General features: G+C 38.0%; 2 protein-coding genes across 2 annotated transcripts; one reads left to right on the plus strand and one right to left on the minus strand.

The window, feature by feature from the left end:
* The first annotated feature begins 959 nt into the window (after positions 1-959).
* Positions 960-3,618, plus strand: ppil1 (peptidylprolyl isomerase (cyclophilin)-like 1). The gene is made up of 4 exons (XM_006783298.3): positions 960-1,182; positions 1,401-1,555; positions 2,921-2,989; positions 3,337-3,618. Exons 1-4 carry the CDS (start codon positions 1,127-1,129, stop codon positions 3,555-3,557), a joined length of 501 nt encoding a protein of 166 aa, XP_006783361.1. The 5' UTR covers positions 960-1,126; the 3' UTR covers positions 3,558-3,618.
* A 667-nt stretch (positions 3,619-4,285) lies between these two features.
* Positions 4,286-20,638, minus strand: LOC102783645 (sodium- and chloride-dependent GABA transporter 2-like). Its single transcript, XM_087840796.1, has 14 exons — positions 20,198-20,638; positions 16,151-16,285; positions 15,925-16,065; positions 15,611-15,698; positions 12,695-12,827; positions 11,602-11,736; positions 11,422-11,525; positions 10,634-10,758; positions 8,912-9,024; positions 8,656-8,793; positions 7,355-7,457; positions 6,276-6,376; positions 5,918-6,088; positions 4,286-5,842 (listed from the first exon to the last, which is right to left on the minus strand). Exons 1-14 carry the CDS (start codon positions 20,370-20,372, stop codon positions 5,750-5,752), a joined length of 1,755 nt encoding a protein of 584 aa, XP_087696922.1. The 5' UTR covers positions 20,373-20,638; the 3' UTR covers positions 4,286-5,749.
* Between the last annotated feature and the right edge of the window lie 644 nt (positions 20,639-21,282).

Below are 21,282 nucleotides of genomic sequence, written 5' to 3' on the forward strand. Positions count from 1 at the left end.
AAGTCATAACTACAAACGCAGAGTAATGTCAGTATAGTTTTTGGACAATGATGTAATTTGGTAATTTTTATCTATCAAGACATTTAAGTTAAATTAATATGACATATACGACAAATAAAATCTTTTCAGCTTCAACTAAAGTCATTAAACAAAAATCTGGTATTCATATGTAAGCAGCTTATGCTGTGGCTAAACAGTGTAGACTTGCTGTAGACATGCTGTGCTGTCACGTCTGTCTAGCACCTGCAGCTCACTTCTCATGTTGCCACTACATTTTCCAGCTGCTTATTTAGCATTACGAGCTGTAAGCTGCAAACTAGGAGAGTGGGTCCAGCAGATTCCAGGCGCAACATCAGAGGTCTCTGTCCAGTTAAGATACTACGTAGCAATACTCCAAGCAGAGCAATGGACACACACACCACACATACCCCCTCCCCCAGTTTTTAAATGATGTCTTTGTTCTTTCCCTTTTCAGGCTCGGTTGGATCAGCACCCCCTGAGGCTGGCTCTGCGTCTCTTCTTACAATCTTACCAGGGAGCCTTCAGATGCATAAGATACATGTGTTATTGCACCTTGGAAGCACTTTATTAGTAATGACATAAACTACTGCTGCTATTATTACTACTACTGGCGATGATAATGATATGAATTTCTTTTGTTAAATGTATTTATCATACATATTTAGAAATCTCTTTAACTACATTATCAAGACAAAATGTATTTCCAGATAACCAAACTTTAAGACAGGGTCCTTTTTCTTTCTTACAAAGTAAAGCCTAAATGACAATGAAATGTGGTTTGTAATGTAGTTTTTCAGTTTATTTTTAGTAACAACACTGTTAAAAAGTCGTCTGTTAATCTGAACTTCTGAGAAGCTGATGCTGGTAAAGAATGCTAAACGTAAGCAACACAATAAAAAAGGGGGGTTTCATGTTAGTTCGTCCAGCAGATGGCAGCCTTTCTCCAACATTCAAAGGAAATGCTCGGCAAACCACAGAAGAAGAAACTCATTTTGAAATGTGTTGAATGAATTCGCTGGGCTAAGAAATTCCTGGCTACTTATTAGAACTTAAGTTTAACTAAACATTTTTTCACAACTGTTGTAGCTTACGGTTTGAGGTGATAATGTCGGGGATTCCTCCGGACACATGGCAGCCTCCCACAGTGGCTTTGGAGACGACGTAAGTCCCCAATGAAACACTGGATGCTAACTCAGCTAGCTTTGAGGAACCTGAAGTGTTGGTGTCTGTTGCGTTAACAAATTTTGCATATTTTATTTTTTCACAATCTTTTTAACAAACCGCATGAAGCATAGCACGTTTCTGCTAAAAACTAGTTTAAGAGACAGCCTTTGTTATTCAGAGCCGCTAAAGACATGCTAACTGGCCGTGCGTTGCAGGATGGGGACTGTTGTGGTGGAGCTGTACTGGAACCATGCACCAAAGACATGCAAGAACTTCGCAGAGCTGTCCAGAAGAGGCTACTACAACAACACCAAGTTTCACCGGATCATCAAAGACTTCATGGTGCAGGGAGGAGACCCCACAGGAACAGGTGGGTTCGTCACAGATAAGTGTTTGAATACCACTGTCCACATGTTAGGTAACAGGTTCATGATTTGAGTAGGCTAAATGCTACTTAAGAGTGTCTAGATTACTAAACATGTCAGTCACTTTAACATGAAGCTAAGTAAATGTAGATGTCTTTCGTATTGTTCCAATTTACAATGTATTGTGTTTTTTCCCCTCCCCTAATACACTGACATGACTGTTTTATGACTGTGCACAAAGCAAACTCTGTAAATGAAGTTTTGGTGTTGATGCTGCCCAATATTACATTCCCGCTCATTTGGCTGTAAACCAGCCAGGTTCCAAAATTCTTATATGGAATCATGAGGGCTGTTGAAGCAGCATATTAATGCTCGTAGTTTTATAATCAGTCAGAACTCTTAATATAGATCCAGTGTTCAGGTGATTAACATGACTTTTAACCAGATGCTTTGTTTGTTAATACAGAACTTCATTAAACGGTGTGTTTGCATATGCAAATAATATTTACAGATGCTTATAATACTGTATATTATACAGTTGCTCTTTTTCTTTGCCATCAAAAGCATGTCTGTATTTTTCCCAGAAAAATATGTAATTTTCTTAATATTGAATCCTCTTTTATACATACTAATCAGCCACTTTATTAGGTACACCTTGCTAATATTGGTTGGAGCCCCTTTTGCCTAAAGAACTGCCTTAATTCTTCATGGCACACCTTGAACAAGGTGTTGGAAACATTCAGCTTTGTCCGCTGGACATCTCCTATTTAATCTCAACTTTCATCAAAGATGCTCTATTGCAGGGGTCTCAAACTTGAATGAGCTGTGGGCCACTGTCATCTCATGCTGTGTGAATTGTAGCCTCAGTTTCATGTTTTTAACTAACAGGAGTGGCACGCAGTGTGATCTGCTGTATCCCGTCTGCTTCACGCTTCAATACGCTGTGTTCTGCATACCTTGGTTGTTGCTATTTGAATTACTGTTGGCTTCATATCACTTAAAGAGGTCTGTCCATCCTTATCTGACCTCTGGCATCAACGAGGCATTTTTGCCCAGAGAATTTTCTCTTTTACAGACTGTAAACCCTGGAGATGGTTGTGTGATCAGCAATTTTGAAGTACTCCTGCTAAGTTCAAAGTCACTTAAATCACCTTTCTTCTGCATTCTGATGCTCAGTTTAAACTTTATTGTCGTCTTGAACACGTCTACATGCAGAGTTACTGCTATGTGATTAGGTTTTTAGATTAATGAGTAGTTATGTGTATATCTAATAAAGTGGCCCTGTCACTACTGTCTGATTAATTTCACATGTTCATGGTCTTCAGAAAACTCATCCAATGCGCCACTTGTAATGTTTGTTTTCCAAACAGGTCGAGGTGGTGCCTCCATTTTTGGCAAACAGTTTGAGGATGAACTACAGCCAGAACTAAAATTCACAGGTAATGCACGTAGAAGAACAACACTGGAATAGATGTGCAGGTGAAAGGCTTTTATAGGCTTATAAAGACAGGCTCTGGAGCAAATCCTTCAAATCATTTGTGTGTCAGTACTGATGTCTTAATCTGTTATTTGTATGCACATGTTCACATATGGACGCTTTATTTTTAGATTCAAATCTTCAGTAGAGTTCATGTATACCAATAATTTGTAAAGATTTCTGGTGTTTTTGAAACATTTCTTTAGTTCACAGCTGAATAAACTGAGTCCAGTGATCCTGATAAATACCTGAGTGATAATTGATAGTGAGGACATTCATAATTTCTCATTATGTCTCTGTGCCTGTTAGGTGCCGGTATTCTAGCGATGGCCAACGCGGGGCCGGACACCAATGGCAGTCAGTTCTTCCTCACCCTCGCACCCACTCAGTGGTTAGATGGAAAGCACAGTATTTTTGGAAGAGTGTGTCAGGGGATGGGAGTGCTGAACCGGATTGGGATGGTGGAGACGAACAGCCAAGATCGTCCAGCTGATGATATCAAAATTCTCAGAGCAAATGTATCCAGTTAAATGAAACTTTTGTTTGTTTGTTTGCTTTTTTTAAATAAATATCTTTTTAATGTAAGTAAAATGTGTTTTCTTCAGCTGTGCAAATAACCTGTAGACAATATTAACCCACCGAACTGTTAGACATTCCTACTTAGTTATCACTATCAAAACAAATTACGTTTTAACGCCAAATTGATTATTACAATGTGTATTGGTTATAAGTTTTGACTCCGCAAGGAACAAAAATAAAACCACGAGAGCAATTAAATGACGAGCAGCATCAATCAAATATGTATTACTGCATATCTGTAAAATGAAAGCTCCGGAGAGACACAACGAGTGTCTACAAACATCTGTAAAACACGTTGGAGGAGCTGAATTTCAGCCAGTTGTTTGGGATTTTTTCAAATTAATGTAATTATGAACACAGAAAAGTGCCATCAGATTGTCATCCACCATGCAATGCCATCTGGAAAGCATGTGATTGGCAACAGTTTTATTTTCTAGCATGACAACAAGCCCAAACAAACTGTCAATGCTCCAAAGACAATAGAAACTGATCCGTCATGGATTGGCCCGCACCATGGAGTCTGTATCTGTCACACTCTCTCAACATATTCACTTAAATTACAGAAAAGCTTTCAAAGTGAAAGCTAAATTATTCCCCAAAGTATTTTATTATACAAATTCAAGGTCAAATATCAAGACACGTTTAAAAAGTCTTGTAACCAATACAGTAATCCAAGAAAATACAATGCACCTTAAAGTAAAAGTAATGTTTAAGGCATAGGAGTTCAGTTATAAATGTAAGGAGCAAACAACCACTTTTTGGCAGACTTGAGCAATATTTATTTGGTTTATTATACATGTTGATTAAAAAAAAGAATATCATGAAATATACTCTGAATGCTTAAAATACATAGGGATCGTTAGGCCTAGTGTTTCCTGATATGTGTGTGTAGCACAAGCAACATGAAATACATACCAGAAAACGTCAAGGAGAAATCTTTCCAAAGGACACAAGTTACTCCTCAGTTCCAGGTAATTAAAAAAGGAGGGGGCACTAAAGGAGTCTGAAGTAAAAAAACAAAACTGACCTGTGTTGCTTACATTCAGTGCCAAAAAACTATAGGAATATAAACATAAAAAAGGTTCAGAACACTGAAAACTTGATGTGCGATCCTTGACATTACTTAGCATGTCAGCATGTAGCAATGTTCCTTGACCTTTGTTCTATAAAATGTAAGTTTTTATTTTTCATGCGTATGTTATAAAGCATTTTGTATCTTGTATGTTGTAGCTGTAAAGCTACAGACTTAGTGAAGCTAATCTTTTTCATTTTAAATGTTATGAAGGTGTTTCTACGCAGGTTATTTAAGTATTTAGAACTTGTGAGAATGTAAAAAAATGTTTTAAGAATATTTAGATTTCATAAAAAAATAGATATAATTTTTAAAACAGGTTCTGACTGAGAGAGGAACAGAAAAACAGCCTTTTACTTTTCAATTTGTATGAATATATAAAAATGTTGTATCAAAATAACCCAGATTTCCATGAAACATCACAAAAACACAGTTGATGTAATGTTGGAAATCATTAAAAAAGTAAATACTTTCATCATAAAAACTTGTTAAACTGTGAATATGTGTTTTCAGCTCAATACTTTTAAACACTAAAAGACCTCGCTTTTATGTTTCTAAAAAATAAAAAAAAACTTGTTTATGCTGTCATGGTGCAAGGGGCTGCACGGCGCGTTGACGCCATGCAGCATGAGGCGATCCGCGTTAACGGAAATTTGCCGCGTTAATGCAGTTATGGTGTTAACGTCATTTTAACGAGATTTAACGCTGACAGCACTAGTTTTAAAATCTCTATTCACTGTGTTGGTCTATAAATAATAATTGTAAGTTTCTTTTCAATCTCAACGTCGATGTGTTTGTAGTGAGTTTAAAGTAAAAAGTCAAGTAGATTGTTACTGTTGTTAGGGTTTGAGGTATTTGAAATGCAAATTAAAGTCATATCAGAGGCTCCATATCAGTGTAGTATTTTATACATTCAACCTCTAACAGATAGACCCTTTCACCTTATAAAAAAGTATTAACACCAGCCACCATATATGTGCATAATAGAGGACCCACACCTTAAGTATTATTTAAAACGCAAATTAAAAGGTACGTTTAAAGATTTGCATTTCAGTGAATATGGCTGAACAGTTATTTTGGGGCACGTAGTGAATCATGGACATTTATCATTTCCTTTTCCATTCCTCGAAGATCACTTGCAGGCTGGGAGCTGGTCTTCAGACGCTTGGTAAAGGAATTAATATTGTCAGTTATTATCAGTTATTATCACTAACAGCCGACAGTAACAACATCACTGACCTGCCAGAGACTCCCTCTTCCTTTGGCCAGTTTGTAGATCATAGTGACTGGGATCATAGAAAGCGACGACAGCGCGAGGAACCAGCCAATGCAGTAAGCCCACCAAGGATACATGTAGGTGTTGTTGAATTTCAGTGGGGTGTACCTCAGGAGCAAAAATACAAGTGTTCCCTTTAAAGGAAAACATAAATAATAAACATTATGGGATGAATTTCCCATGTGTGGGACTAATAAAGCTTATCTTATCTTATCTTATCTTATCTTATCTTATCTTATCTTATCTTATCTTATCTTATCTTATCTTATGAGAATAGAGCATATTGATAAACTGTTTACAGAAGCTGCTTTAGAAACTTACACTGCAAATGAGAGGGGTGGCATAGAGCCAGCAGTACTTGATCAGTGGCAGAGGTCTGTATCCAATCATGTCCTCAATGTTGGTGTAGAAGCGATCGGCACCTAGAACAGAGACAGTTTACTAGAAAGAAACTTGTGTTTAACTTTTAATATTTCCCCACAACAAAATTATATTTTTAACGTTTTTACAATGAACACTTTTTCAAATGACAGTTATACAGTGAATATGGGCTTTCATTTAAGGAGGAGGCCTTTGTCAATTGTTCAGGTTCCTCAAATTATTTTAAGGACACGCTGCATACCATGCTAATATATGCCAAGTTTTCAGCTAATAGTTCTTTGAGAATCACCTTCTTGGTACAAAAATACTATTTTATGCCATTTTTTCATAAAATCAACCAAAGAAAAGGGAATAAATTATGTTTTTGCCTAAAGATACAATATAAAATCAGTTATTTGCTTGTATTTTATTTGTAGACACAACACTAGTTCATCCCTTGAATTATGTGTTTAACAAACAAAATAAAACATTTCTCTGAAAATGGGCCGGTACAAGAACTGGACTGACAATAAGTGAAAACAGCCAACGTCCAAAGAAAAACCTTGAAATACCTTCAGAAAGCCTGGAGTATTATTCAAGACAACTTAAAAAATATAATAAGATAATCTGACTCCTTGAAAGCTAAATATAAGAAAAAAAGATGCAGGGCTGGGTGTGGGGGGCTTGGGGACTCACACCATTCAGCTATCCACTCGTGCTGATTATGCGAAAAAGTAACATCTTGCAAATACCTTCCAAATAACACTGAATCCGATAAGATGCAATAAGTTCAATAGCAAAAAACCCTGCATCCCCATCTTTCAGTTGATACTGTGCCTCTTTAGCAGGTCCTGACAGTTGCTTTTTAATGACAAAAAAGGCTTTGTGCTGTAAATCCAGCCCTACATGTGCATGTATATACAGCATGTATAGAGAATTACAAGATATATTTTGGTAATAATAGTGGACAGTTATTAGGACGTCACTATAAAAAGACATAAAAACCAAAGACTTTTATAACAATAATAATTTTGTCTTACCATAAATCCATCCAATCGTAACTGACTGGAAAATTGCCATCAGCAGCAGAGTAGGACCGCTGCAAACATAGTGATCGAAGATCTGCAGAATGTATGCACCAGCCTAAAATTAAAACATTCATCATGTTAATCTTGAAGCTATTCACACTTATTATCTAGTATATCCCTTTTTTCAACAACTTTGATATCCTACAAATTTAGAAAGCAAAGTGAACTCTATATTATACTAAAAGAAGCATTAGGACAAAATCTCATCAACAAATTTCATAAATCTCCAGACAGGGGCATGTTTACCAATAAATTAGGTTAATTGGGTTAATATGCTCTTTGTGAACTGAAGAAACCATTTGCTGCAGTTTTGAAAGACAGCCGCTTCTCCACTCAGGTCTGGGTTGATGAGATTCCCACACCCCATCACTCTGTTGTGTCCTGCCTGGGCCAACCTTCCTAACCCTTCTAAAAACACCTTGCCTACAAATTGACCAAACTGCTCTGTAACTGTAAGCCTAAGTCCCAGATGCCCTTCAAAGTACATCCATTTTTGCTAATTATTTCCAATCTTGTCCTTTTGACCACAACCCATAGCTCGTGGTTATAAGTGAGGCTATGAACATCCCTGTCACTGTTCCTACCACTCTTCTCACTCAAGACCCTGAGGTACTTGAACTTTTCTACATGTGGCAGCAATGCCAACCAACTTGGAGCGGGCATTCCAATCTTTTCAAACTATGAAACATGGCTTCAGACTTCAAGGTGGTAATTCTTATTATTGCTGCTTCCCATTTGCCAGCAAACTGCCACTTGATGAAGCCTGAAGGACCACATCATACACAAAAAGCAAGGTTGTGATCATGAGTCCATTATGTCTCACACTCCAGAATCAGAAACAAAGGGAATTCAACACCCACCAAACCTGACATTGCTATTAATTCAAAGCGTGGTCTCACTATTGTTGTGAAGGAACTACAGCAACGGTCCCAGTACTACATACACCTGAAGTGTCCTCGCAGGACACCCAGACTCCCCTGAGCACATGCAGACATGTGATTTTTGTGCTTCCCTTGTTTTGATTTCTATTTTGTCATACCCATGATACCAAGCCCACCAAGCCTGGGGCATTTACAAAAACACTGCACAAGATCCATATAAAAAGCAGGTGCCATTAAATATTCTGATTTACACAACCATCATTTTTTGTAGCACTACATTTTTCCGGTCTTGCATTGCCACTTTCCCAACTTTTATGAAATGAATTTCAGGCATGAAAGTTATAATAATTATGTTGTTTTTAAACATCTCACCTGTGACACCAAAAACAGGCCAAACAGATAGCAAAGCACACAGATCAGCATCAGATAAAGCTCTCTGTGATATCCTTTCCTTAAATGGGAGGGGAAGACATCTGTCAAAGAGGTCATGATGCTTTCAAGACCTGCAAACTTGAGAATTACACAAAGACAGGTTAGTGTTGAGTGTTGAGGTAAGTTAACCAGAAGAAAAACAATAACAATACTGCATTACATTTTCTTAGGAGATATAAAAAAAACTGCAACTCACCTGACCATCTATTCCTAACAAGATGATCATGGCGAAGAAGCACACAGACCAGACCTGAGGCCAAGGCAGCAGGGTCACAGCTTGTGGGTAGACTATGAAAACAAGGCCTGGACCTACAAAGTGAAACAGATGCCAAAGTGTCTCTAAATGACAACTTTATGATCATTACAGAGTTGTACAACTGTTAAGGAAATGCAGAATGGATCAAATAAATCTGAAACATGTTAAACGGTAGGAATAGAAAATGAATTACCAGTAAGGTGCTGATTTCTTATATATATTTAAATAGGCCTAAATTCAAGCTGAAATTAAGAGGTCAGAAATTCTGTGGAGCTACCTTAAGAGAGCTGCGAATAAATGAATGTCTGTAAACCTCAGTGAAGAGAAGCTATGTTTTAAGAAGCAGAGAGTGCTACGATTCCTCCAGAATGATGCGAGAAGCCGATAACGTAATGCAAAAAACAACTGCTTCAGTTATTCCTGCTAAAGATGGTTCCACAAGCTAATAAAACATTCAGTCCACTTAGTTTTTCATACACTGCTTCTGCATTTTTAAAATTTACTGAAATGTAAAACCTTGAAAGACGGTGTACTTTCTGTAGATAGAAAAGGCATGCATAGTCCCTTGAGGGATGCAATATGCCTCCAGGAAGCAGGTTGTAGTATGGAAAACAACATTTTCCATAATAGTAGTATTTTTTTTGTACATAGTATAGTTCAAAACAACAGCCAGGAAAGATAGATGCATTAGGTTTATGTTTCCAACAATCTCCTTAAGGCACTTTATATTTTAAAGTAAAGACTCAACAATAATACAGAGAAAAAAGGAAAAAACTACAATGATCATTTGACCCTCTATGAGCAAGCGCTTTGGCAACAGTGGGAAGGAAAAACGTCCTTTTTATGATAAGAAACTTTCGGCAGAAGCAGACTCAGGGGAGGGGCGGCTATCTGCTGTGACCAGTTGGGTGTGAGGGAAGAAATATTAACAATAACTAATTATTGCTACTGCTAAGTAGAACAGCCTGATGGCCAAAAATACAAATATTGCTCTATGATATTGACTGACAGACCATCTGATAATAAAATGTGTGCTGCATTCATGTGTTGGGGTTGTTATTGACTACAGAAACCCTGAGTGGCATTCTTACTCAATTTTGGTTGGCAGTAGTTGAGCACACACTACACAGCATGGAGTACAGATGTTTCAGCTTTACAAGCATAAGCTGCTCCAAGTCTTGGGAAATAAGGGACAATCATTCCATGCTTGTGAAAATTCCCCAGCATCATGCCTTATGGTGTCAAAAGTCAGTAGTGCCAGAGCTGATCCTGTATGCTTGTGGATCATTTTAAAATTTAAGTCTAAAACTCCTAACTATAAAAATGAAAAATAAGAGCAGTTTGGGCTCATACACCTCGACCAAGGCTGAAAACTGCTTCCATGAACTGAGCTGCTGGATCCAGCTGAGTTCATGATATTATCTTGAGAACATCTAAATGACATTTTCCTCTTATTTCAATGTGATGCATGTGTTGTGTGAAAGAACTAATCTGCTTGCAGTGTTAAAGAAGTTCTTTTAAAAATTCTTGTGTCCAGAGTTGTACTTGGATCAACTTTGAAACTAAATCACAAGCTTTCATGTTAATCTGTCTTTATTTTTTTGCATAATGGATGAGGTAAAAAAAGCCAAACTGAAATACTTTTCAGACTGACATTCATACCTGACTCAGCGACTGTAGCAATGTCGACGCCCTGCTTTTGCGACATGTAACCCAGAACTGAGAAAATGGCAAAGCCTGACATGAAGCTGGCCGCGCTGTTCAACAAACAAAGATAAAAGGAGTCTCTGCAAATCAGAAAGAAAGCATAATGTCACTATTTTTTTTAGGACAACAAAAAGATAATGGGCTGTGGGAAACACTTTCATTGTTACCCACTGGTTAATATTCTGTTTGCAGTAGTGCTTGAGGTGCTAATTCAGTTTACAAGGTGCTTCTCAACACAGATTGCTTTTCTTTGCAGCCTTAGTGAGTTCAGTGCAGATGTATATAAACCAGTTCTACAGCTGCTACAGATTCTCAGGGATCTCCTTGAGAGCAAAAAACAAGGACTGCGGTCTATGGTTTTACTGGAGTCTGCCCATAGAATACATAAATAATAAAGTGCATGGAATAAAGCACTACATGAATGTGTGATTAAAATGTGATCTGTAGTCTAAAGTGCTTTTAGAGGTTAGTAAGAAAGAAAAGTGCTTTGTACGGTGACTGAATGTCTACCTGTGCTTAAAGGTTAATAAAAATAGAAGGGGTAATGGATGCACATATTACAAGTGCTGTAATCAAAATCATTTTCAAGTATGTGTTTTCTCGATGTGTTATTTACTTAGACCAGTGCTAAAGCCTTTCAGAAAGTAAGAAAGCTGCTGTAAACACATTTAGTGGCAAAGTATTTGGAGACAGCCACTGACATACAAACTAAAATGTTTGTCACATCTTCGTGAGGAGCTCACCTGTAACAGTTATTGTTGTACTTGTTGTAGCTCCCAAGTGTAGTCAGGCATCCCAAACATATGGCATAAGAATAAAATATTTGTGTTCCAGCATCCATCCAGACCTGTAAATCAAGTTATTAGTTCATAAACACCGCTGCAGAAATGTCTGACCAATTAAGAAATGAGGCTGAATCATACCAGTGGGTCAGCGAGCCGTTCAGGATTGGGATACAAGTAGTACTTGATACCATGGAAGGCTCCAGGAAGGGTCATTCCTCTGACAAACAGCGTGATTAACAGGACAAAGGGGAACGTGGCTGTGAAATATGTAGCCTGTATATTTAAAAATAATAATAATTAGGTTTTAAATGAAGGATTACTTGTTTATGACCACACGCTATGATGAGGCCATGCTGTTAATGTCAGCATCAAGATATTATTCAGAATGGTATTATGCATTTGGTCTTTGGAGGTAACACCAAATACATAATACCATTCTTATTTAACTGTGACTTCCATGACCAGAATTTAAATCATGTGCGACACATTGGATCAAGAAATAACATAAAGAAGTACAAGAATATAATATTGCTATATTTTCTTTTGTTTATTAAAAAGATGCTGTATATTCCATAACAGTTTCAAAACTTGCGTTCATAACCCTCTTTTGTGCCAACTTCGGCTGTTATGTGTTGTGGTGTGGTTCGAATACACTGTATGAAAGCCAGGCATGTGCAAATGTGAGACTGAACGACTGCCATGGCGGCAGCCTGAAGGGGGAAAAAAATGCAGTGGACGTCTGGGAGCTCTGATCATTTCATTTTTCTTCACACCACACCTTAATCACTCTGAGAACAAGTAGTGGCAAGTAAGAAATTTGAGCTCAGTACCGAAACAATTTGGGATTTTTATAACCCTTCTATTATACAGTCACTGATTATCTCACCTCACTACACAACAACTTAACTGCATTTTATGTCAGTAGGTGATGTAATTTCATGCTTAGACAACAAACCGATATACAAAGGTCGTGAAGGGAAATTTAGGAAACAGGTGTGCCTAAAAGTTTTCAAATCCAGATTAGAAAGTATGCAAAACATCTGTCTATCTCTAGAAAACTCCAAATAAATGAAAATTAGATTATCACAATAAAATTTGCAACAGCTACAAAGACACTGTGCAACATGAAATGAATCTGAATGATTCCCTAAAGAACCTGAAAGCCAGTGACAACTGCTGAAAACTGCTGAGGGTATAAAATGCAACTCAACATTTTTCCTTTTAGTGTTACCTTTCCCGTGGATCTTACTCCCTTCCAAACACAAAAGTAGCAGATGACCCAGGCTAGAAGATGGCACAGAGAAAGGTCCCACTGTATGGTTCCCAAGTTCTCTATGCCGCTGGATATATTCAACACCCGACGCCTGAAAGAAGACGTACTATCAGTGTATGGAACGATCTTTTAAACCAATGCATGTAGTTGGGTAAAACCTACTCTTTTGTAAAATTTTGAATCTAGTTAATACACAAAGACTTTAAAAATGAAGATTCAGTGAATGTGGCTAGAAAACTGATGTCAGCATACTTACACAGTAGACTACTAAAGTGCTTACATATAGATTGACAAGTCACGGGTTCGGCATGAAAGGTCTGTTGAAGTTGAAGCTCATGAAACTATTTAGAATGACACAAGCTTCAACATGCAATTAAAAGCCTTCACATCTTCAGTACATGGGTGTTTTCAGTTATTATGGCCAAACTAAGTGTTTAATGCCAGGGGCAACAACGCTCCACCCTAACAGAGCAACATCAAAAAAGTGACTGACACATCAGTTTAACAGTTTGTAGATCTCTACACACTGACAGCAAAATGTCAAAAGAAATAACAGACACTTCTGAAAAACTACTTGTATCTAAAGCATCTTCACACTAAACATTTATCAAAATGTGGGATATTTCTGTAAGATTTTTTATTTAGTTTTGGTGTTCTACGCGTTTTAAATGTGTCATAACAGTTTAACCCTGCTTAACAGACACATGACATTTCCTACTCCTAACCTATAATTTCCTCTAAATTTGTACTTCTCATTTTAAAAAGTCAAGTAAAATTCTTTAAAAACTATACTGGTGTTATAAAGTATATGCCAGTATACACAGAATACTATAATGAGTATCAAATGATACTTATTATAGTACTCATCAAATAGTAGCAAATAAGTGTTTTGCAAAAAAGATCTGTTATCATGCTCTCTTATCATAGCAATTAAAGCCAGAGAAAAACAATAATTAATGACACTTACTCTCATTGGTACGGTGGCTGGGAAGCGCAAATCGCAACAAATTAAAAAACCAGAACAAATTAAAAACCCGCAACAAATTAAAAAAACCCACAACAAATTACAAAAGCCGCAACAAATTACAAAAACCCACAACAAATTAAAAAACCTCACAACAAATTACAAAAACCCGCAACAAATTAAAAAAACCAGCAACAAATTACAAAAACCCACAAATTAAAAATCCTTGACGGAAAGGGATTGTCTGAAATACCGGAAGTGACGCAACGATTAGCCTTTAGCCCTTTAGGGCTTTTGGAGCGTGATGTCACGAGAGGGGGCGTGGTCATAATTTTTGGTTGAGGCGCCATGTTTCTGGGCCAAACAAAGCGCTAGCGAAAGAGGAGCGAAAGTACACGGATAACACCAGCTAATAGCTGGTGTTATCCGTGGTGTTATCAGATCACGCTCCAAAAGCCCTATTAAGCTAATCGTTGCGTCACTTCCGGTATTTCAGACAATCCCTTTCCGTCAAGGATTTTTAATTTGTTGTGGGTTTTTGTAATTTGTTGTGGGTTTTTGTAATTTGTTGCGGGTTTTTTGTAATTTGTTGTGGGTTTTTGTAATTTGTTGTGGGGTTTATTAATTTGTTGTGGGTTTTTGTAATTTGTTGTGGGTTTTTGTAATTTGTTGTGGGGTTTTGTAATTTGTTGCGGGTTTTTGTAATTTGTTGTGGGTTTTTTTAATTTGTTGCGGGTTTTTGTAATTTGTTGCGGGTTTTTAATTTGTTGTGGTTTTTTAATTTGTTGCGATTTGCACTTCCCAGCCACCATACTTTGGCCACTTTATTAGGTACAACTCTGTATTAATGTAAATATCTAATCAGCCAGCAGGATAGCAGCAAGTCGGTGCATTCATGCACTTAGATGTGGTCAAAACAACCTGCTGAACTTTAAAGTGATCATCAACAAGAGAAACAAGTGCGAATCACATGACTCTGAACGTGATTACAGATAAGCCAGTTGTAGCTTGAGTATTTTAGAAACCGCTAATCTACTGGGATTATGCCACCATCCACAGTTTATAGCTAATGGTCAAAGAAAACCATTAGCTTGCTGATGCCAGAGGTCATCAACAAGGCCAATACCGCTAATTGGTAACCCTAATTACTAGTTGTTATAACCAAGGTGTGCAGAAGACCATATCTGAATGCAAAATGCATCAAACATGAAAGCAGATGGAGAGCAGCAGAAGACCATACCGGGTGCCACTCCAAACACCTACGAACAGGAAACTGAGGCTATAGTTCCAATAAGTTCACCAGAGTCGGTCAACTGAAGACTAGAAAAGTTTTGCCTGATTTGATGATCTTTGATTTTTGCTCACACATTCAGATGGTAAACAACATGAACTAATGTAAACAACATGAATTGAGCGATGTTCAAATACCGCAGCCTGTCTAACTTTTGTTGCTGATCATGTACATCCCTTTATGATCGCAATGTGCCCGTTTTCTGATGGCTGCTTCCAGCAGGATAATGCACCATGTCACAAAGCTCTAATTACCTCAAAATAGTTTCTTGAATATGACATTGAGTACCCCTCTGGCCTCCACAGTACCCAGATCTCAATTCAATACAGCACCTTTGGGATGTGGTGCAAATTTCTGAGAAATGTTTCCAGCACCTTGTTCAATCTATGGCATAAAGAATTAAGGGAGTTCTGAAGGGAAAAAAATGGATCTGCCCTTGTACTAACTTGGTCTACTTAATATAGTGAATGTGAAGCCCTCCAAACTACATGATAAATTGCCATTAATTACCATTAATGCCAACAGCCATGTAATGCATGTAATATACGTATCTGAATTTACATAAATTTCGAAACAATATTGAGGATTGTTAACAAATTAGCTCTGATTTGTGACTTACTGCCAAAACTCTAAAACAGAAGATGATGCATTCACAGGTGATGTCCAGTTGGCAGTAGTGTTGTAGTTGTTTATTTCTACACAACGATCTGAAATGTATCACAATCTTGTTAAACACGCTCTGCTGACACATCAACAAGTGAATACTGCATTAAATATTGTGAACATTAGCTTTAGTATTTCATAAATGTACAGTTGTGTGAATATTTGCATATTAACATTTCAATCCAATCTTTACATACTTCCAATTCATTTACCAATTAAGTCAGTAATTTGTTGATGTATATGTGGGACAGAAAATTAAACTGAATTTACTTGTGTTCCAGGTGTTATTACAGGTGGACCATGGCAACTCTCCAGAGAAGGAAGAGAACAAGTAGAGAAAAGCCCAGGCTAAAATCACAATATAGCTGATGCTTCCATAGAAAATGATCATTTGGCTGGTGTATCCCATGCCTGGAAACAACATAACTGTTAATATTGCATTCCCTCAGTTTTTCTTCATTGATCTGCTTCACCACAATTCCAGTGGTTAGCTCACCTTCAAACAAGGGGCAGACCTTCCTCCAGCACATGATCCCCCCCTGACTGGTGTACTGGCCCAGTGCCGTCTCCAGCACAAATAGAGGTATGCCACAGGTCACAAGGAACAGGACATAAGGAATTAAGAAAGCACCTAGAGGTAGGAAAAAATAAACAGTAAACAACATATGGCTTGGCTCTGCTTTGAGGGCAGCAAATGTTAACAGTTAAAATAACAGGGACGAAATACAGTAACGACATTATATCCTCCTGATAACCAAGCAAAATAGTATCTTTCAGTTTAACTGTTTTTGTGATTTCCTGCCTCTTTGGTGCTAAAATAGGCCACACAAACATATGAGTTATCCTTGATCATTGTCCTCTATTGAGCACATCAGGACTCAGTAGCTCGAATAAGTCAAAAGTCCAAAAACAAATGTCCATTAAATGAATAGGCAGGGTCTCTGAGAGATATTTAAAGGTGTTGGCGAAACCACCACAAGTCACTTTTGTTGTTGTTTAGCCTATTTATTGTTTATTTCTTTCAAACACTATGTACGAAATGAATCACACAAGGGGATCATTGCTCTTTATCTGATTCAGCTGCTAGCTCAATTCCATTTTCTGTCCAGAGAGACGGATTTATGAAGTCTATCAGCAGAGATACGCCAAGACTCACACCTACATGCATGTGCAAGCACACACACATACATGCATACCTACAGATACACATGCTGACAAATGGAAAATTATGCAAAATGTATCAAAGTGATAATCAGACATACAGAAATATACAACAATTAAAATACTGGCGGTGGCTCAGCCTGCTAATAGATGCACCTGTGGTATCACTACATCACTACACTACATTGCCTTCTTCTCAAGTAATCACATTCACAAGGTTTTCAGAAAGCTTGACCTCTAACCTCTAACCTTTAGTTCAAGATCACTGAGATTCGAACTCATTGGAGATTTTTAGTAGATGCACTTATGGTATCATCTCTCATTTGCTCAGAACAGGGATGGGCAAATCTTTTTAGAGGCTGCAGATAATATATGACGTATATACGTATAAGACGTATATAGCATTTGTGAAATGATCTGGCGGTTCAGCATACATGCAGTCATGGAAGTGAGAGAGCATCGCTGAATTCAAGTGTTAGGCTTGATTTCTTAATGTAAGGGTGAAACCTAAGGTAACCTTTAAAAATTTAAACTCTTCAACATTTTTTAGGTATAACAAGTAAACAAAGGTGATACAGCAAGTCAAGCTTGCGGATAGATTTAGAAACCCAGTCGATCTTGAGATCCTGTTCTAAAGTGTCCAGTTTAACAAATTTGTAACCTGCCAACCTGGCTTTATTTAACATAAAAAAAAAGGGCAAAGTCAAGACTCCTGGGCTGCAGCTCCTGTTCCTGAGACGGGACAGGCTGGGTTTGATTTAGCTTACATGTTGAAATCTGTATCATGTATTTCTGGAGGGAAGGCAGCAGAAAGAGCTGTAAGTAATTCACTGAAGTGTCAAAGAACACATTCTTTCACACCTTTCTGGCAGCTGAAGTAAACTTGCTGGTAAATGTGGCCTTTAACCCTCTTTGAGATTAATATTTGCAGCTGTCGAGGCACAGAACCTGTTTTTGGTGCCAAATCGCTCCTCTTCTTGTTATAAATCTCATTAAGATTGACATATTGACATGGTTTAGAACATACTGCCAAAGCACTTCATCTTTCATCCTCTGATGACACATTTTGTTTCATTTACCCACATAAATCTCAAACGACTACATTTGGCTTCGTTTATACCGGTTAATCCTACTGCTGATCTTCCACACTTTCACTTTATTAAAATCACACATGTATAACAAACGACACTATAACGAGCAGCTCCACGGTCTGTGCATCCGTGTGGACAGACTGTTTTCTGGTGAGGAGCAGTCAGTAGCGGTTCTTGATACGGGCGACACGGGTGGTAGCCCGGGGCGGCATCACGGGCATCGGCAAAAAAAAAAAAGACCGATCGGTTTTCTATCGCCCATTTGCTGGGAGTAAGGGCGCCCTCCGTTTGCGAGGTGCGCCTGCTGCGTGCAGCATAGGGAGGAGAGGGCGGGGCGGCGGGGATTCTCTGACCGGCTGGAGCAGCATCTAATAACCAACTCGCAAAATAAAACAAAATAAAAACAAAACAACAAACACGAAAACACCAGACATTATAATACAGACTTATCATTTGCACCGATGTTTTTTCGAAATTCTGTACATGAAAAGTGAGCGCGAGAGCCCTCGGTGCGCCTGCTTGCTGCTGAAGTCAAAGTAAACTTTATTGTCATCTCCGCTACATACAGTCCAGTATATAGAGAGACAAGACGACGAGGCTCCAGTTACAGCAGTGCAAGTAAACAAACAATATATATAAGAAGAGTAAGAAAATAAATATACACTTTAGGACCAGGGGTAAAGGGATCAATAACAATTTAAAATTTATATTTTACAGTTTGATGATTCAAAGTCTCACACACAACCCGTCGAAAGGGGAGATTTCATTTATAATGTTGTAAATCCAAGCCCATTATGTATTCATGATTTGAACCTTGGGTTGTGTGAAATCCCAGAAATACACCTTAGACAAAGTGAATCTGTGAACTAAGGTGTAGGTCTATTGGGTTATGTTGTGGTGATCCTCGAGTTGGTGGATTTGTGTTCATACTGGAGTGCAAAATTAAAGCCAATGGAAGATGGACAAGAAAAGTTCAAAGTCATCAGGTCCTCAGCTTAGAAAAAATAGAAAAGAAGAGGAGGAGAAACAAGCAAAAGATACAGGTAAGGAGATGTGTCATTGGATAATAGCAGGTCATCCTGAAACAATCAGAATCAGAATACTTTATTAATCCCTAAGGAAATTATGTGCGTTACTGTTGCTCCAAGAAGAAATGGTAAAAACAGTAACAGTAACAGACTAAACTCCAAACAATACATTATGTTACAGATTTTAATATTAATTAATCATTGTCAGTTGTTGATTTGTCCTGGTCTCATTGTATGATGAATTATGATGGCTGTTTGCATACGATGCATACTCTCTCTCTTCATGTGTCTGTGTGTGTTTCTCTGGTGAAATTCAGTATGATTCCTACAACAGTTTTTTGTTAATGTACAATCCTTAATATGTTTTATGTGTGTGTGTGTGTGTGTGTGTGTGTGTGGGAGGGGGGAAGGGGGGCGCCAGAGGCTAGGACCGCCACTGGGAGCAGTCCTGGGATGTGCGCCAGTAGTGGCGATAATAAGCTCCGTATGCGAAAAGTATGCACTGTGGGACTTTCTGCGCACTGCAGCGGTTCGGTACTGCGTTACGTAACAGGTGTGTAGTCTCTGCTGAGACTGGCTCGTGAAAACCACGCTGACTCCGGCTCTACGCTCTGCGCTTTGACTGAAAGGCGGTTCTTGAGCTTGTTTTCTGGTCCAGCTTCATATACCAGTGGCATTTGTTACGATGGTTTAACCGACGGCTTCTCTTGTAAACATTTACTAATATAATGACTTTTGGGATGTTTTACTTACTTTACTGCTATTACACTGAGATCATCACATGGCGTTTACTTTGTAACTTGTTCTGATTGGTAAACTTGCTGCCCTCTTCCAAAACACTGTTGCATTGATCCAGCGCACTTTTTGTTGTTTGTTTCTGTCATGCGCCTAAAACTCTGTAGATTAATCAGTAAAAATCTAATTAGGCTAGAAAAAATGCGAAAGGAACTTTCTTTGTAATAAAAATGTATTTTTTTCAATAACCTGTGGGACAGAAGGAAACGGGGATGAAAACTAAGCTGCTTATCAACCATTTAATACGTTTTTCATCCTCTAATTAGACCCTCCCCCAACCAAGAAAAAGTCATCAGCGATTAATAAAACAATAGTCTACTGGTTATAGTCTGTTTCTTCTCTCTCGCTCTCTCTCTCTCTCTCTCTCTCTCTCTCTCTGTTTTTTATTATGGGAACAAAGAGTTTCGGAGGTTCAGACGTCGCACTGCACTTTGGTTAAGTAAGGGGCAGAATAACAGAAATACTCACCCCCACCATTCTTGTAGCAAAGATATGGAAATCTCCACACGTTGCCAAGTCCAATAATAGCACCGGCCACAGACAGGATGAACTCCTTTTTGCTGCCCCACTTGCCACGCTCTTCAACAGTTTTTAAAGTGGTCTTTGTGGAGGAATGGAAGAGCCTGTGCAGAGAGTCTGCCATGCTGCTGTGCAGAGATCTTACCTAATGGTAACTGGCACAAGTCCCCGAGTTTCTGGAGTGACGAGCTGGGGACCGTGTCATGCAGATGTGCACGAGCTTACCTAAATGTTACCCAATTGTTACCTAACCGTCCGACTGTGAGGCCACAAACCGAACTTTGCAAGACTGTCGGGCCAGCAGCCGACTACTCAGTGAAGTCCAGCTTCCTCCTTAATTGTTTTTTGTTTTGTTTTTTTTTTTTTATCTAATAGAATTATTTCAAAATGTAGCAATTCACTGTGCGTGCAGATGTTATAACACGACCAACAGCCTCCTCCTCTGACGGCGAAGAAACGTGCTTACCTGTCAAAATCCGTTACGCCCACAGGTGTTTTGTGATATATATATATATATATATATATATATATATATATATATATATATATACTATGTGTGTGTGTGTATGTATGGATGATCATTTAAGAAAGAAAACGAAATATGGAGATTACTGTTTGGCAGCTTTAAACAACAACTGTAATCTCCACATTTCGACTTTTTCTCGAAATACAATTACGACTTTAATCTGAAAATCAAAATGATCGAAAGTCATTTTTTTCTTAATGTGGCTCAAATACGCCTTCGTCAATAAAGCCACAGGCGGAATAGTGTTTTTAACTCAGTGTCACAAAGATCTGTTACACATTCATGAGTGCAAATTCAAGTTTATAAAATCTATTTTTTACATTATCTGATGACGTAATTGCAACGTTTTTTACGAAGAGGAAAAAACGTAATGGTTTAATATAATTATATTTTTTAATAAAGTTCAGTCTCAGGCATTAGTTCTGTATAACTTTCAAATAAATATTTATCCTGATTTTCTTCCTGTTTTGCTTGAAGTTTATAATTTATTTTCTTTTCAGCTGTACTT

This window comes from Neolamprologus brichardi, chromosome 5, assembly GCF_056152115.1.
Source record: "Neolamprologus brichardi isolate AB-2024 chromosome 5, ASM5615211v1, whole genome shotgun sequence".
Taxonomy (NCBI): domain Eukaryota; kingdom Metazoa; phylum Chordata; class Actinopteri; order Cichliformes; family Cichlidae; genus Neolamprologus; species Neolamprologus brichardi.

What these genes read in the sequence shown, in the direction of transcription:
- ppil1 (XM_006783298.3), top strand. Translation starts at nt 1,127, where the DNA reads ATGTCGGGGATTCCTCCGGACACATGGCAGCCTCCCACAGTGGCTTTG. An exon ending in ACAGTGGCTTTGGAGACGAC is followed by an intron (nt 1,183 to 1,400) that starts GTAAGTCCCCAA and finishes CGTGCGTTGCAG; the next exon opens with GATGGGGACTGTTGTGGTGG. An exon ending in AGGAGACCCCACAGGAACAG is followed by an intron (nt 1,556 to 2,920) that starts GTGGGTTCGTCA and finishes TTTTCCAAACAG; the next exon opens with GTCGAGGTGGTGCCTCCATT.
- LOC102783645 (XM_087840796.1), bottom strand. Translation starts at nt 20,372, where the DNA reads ATGGCAGACTCTCTGCACAGGCTCTTCCATTCCTCCACAAAGACCACT. An exon ending in TAATAACACCTGGAACACAA is followed by an intron (nt 15,699 to 15,924) that starts GTAAATTCAGTT and finishes GATACATTTCAG; the next exon opens with ATCGTTGTGTAGAAATAAAC. An exon ending in CCACCCCTCTCATTTGCAGT is followed by an intron (nt 6,089 to 6,275) that starts GTAAGTTTCTAA and finishes TTTCCTTTAAAG; the next exon opens with GGAACACTTGTATTTTTGCT.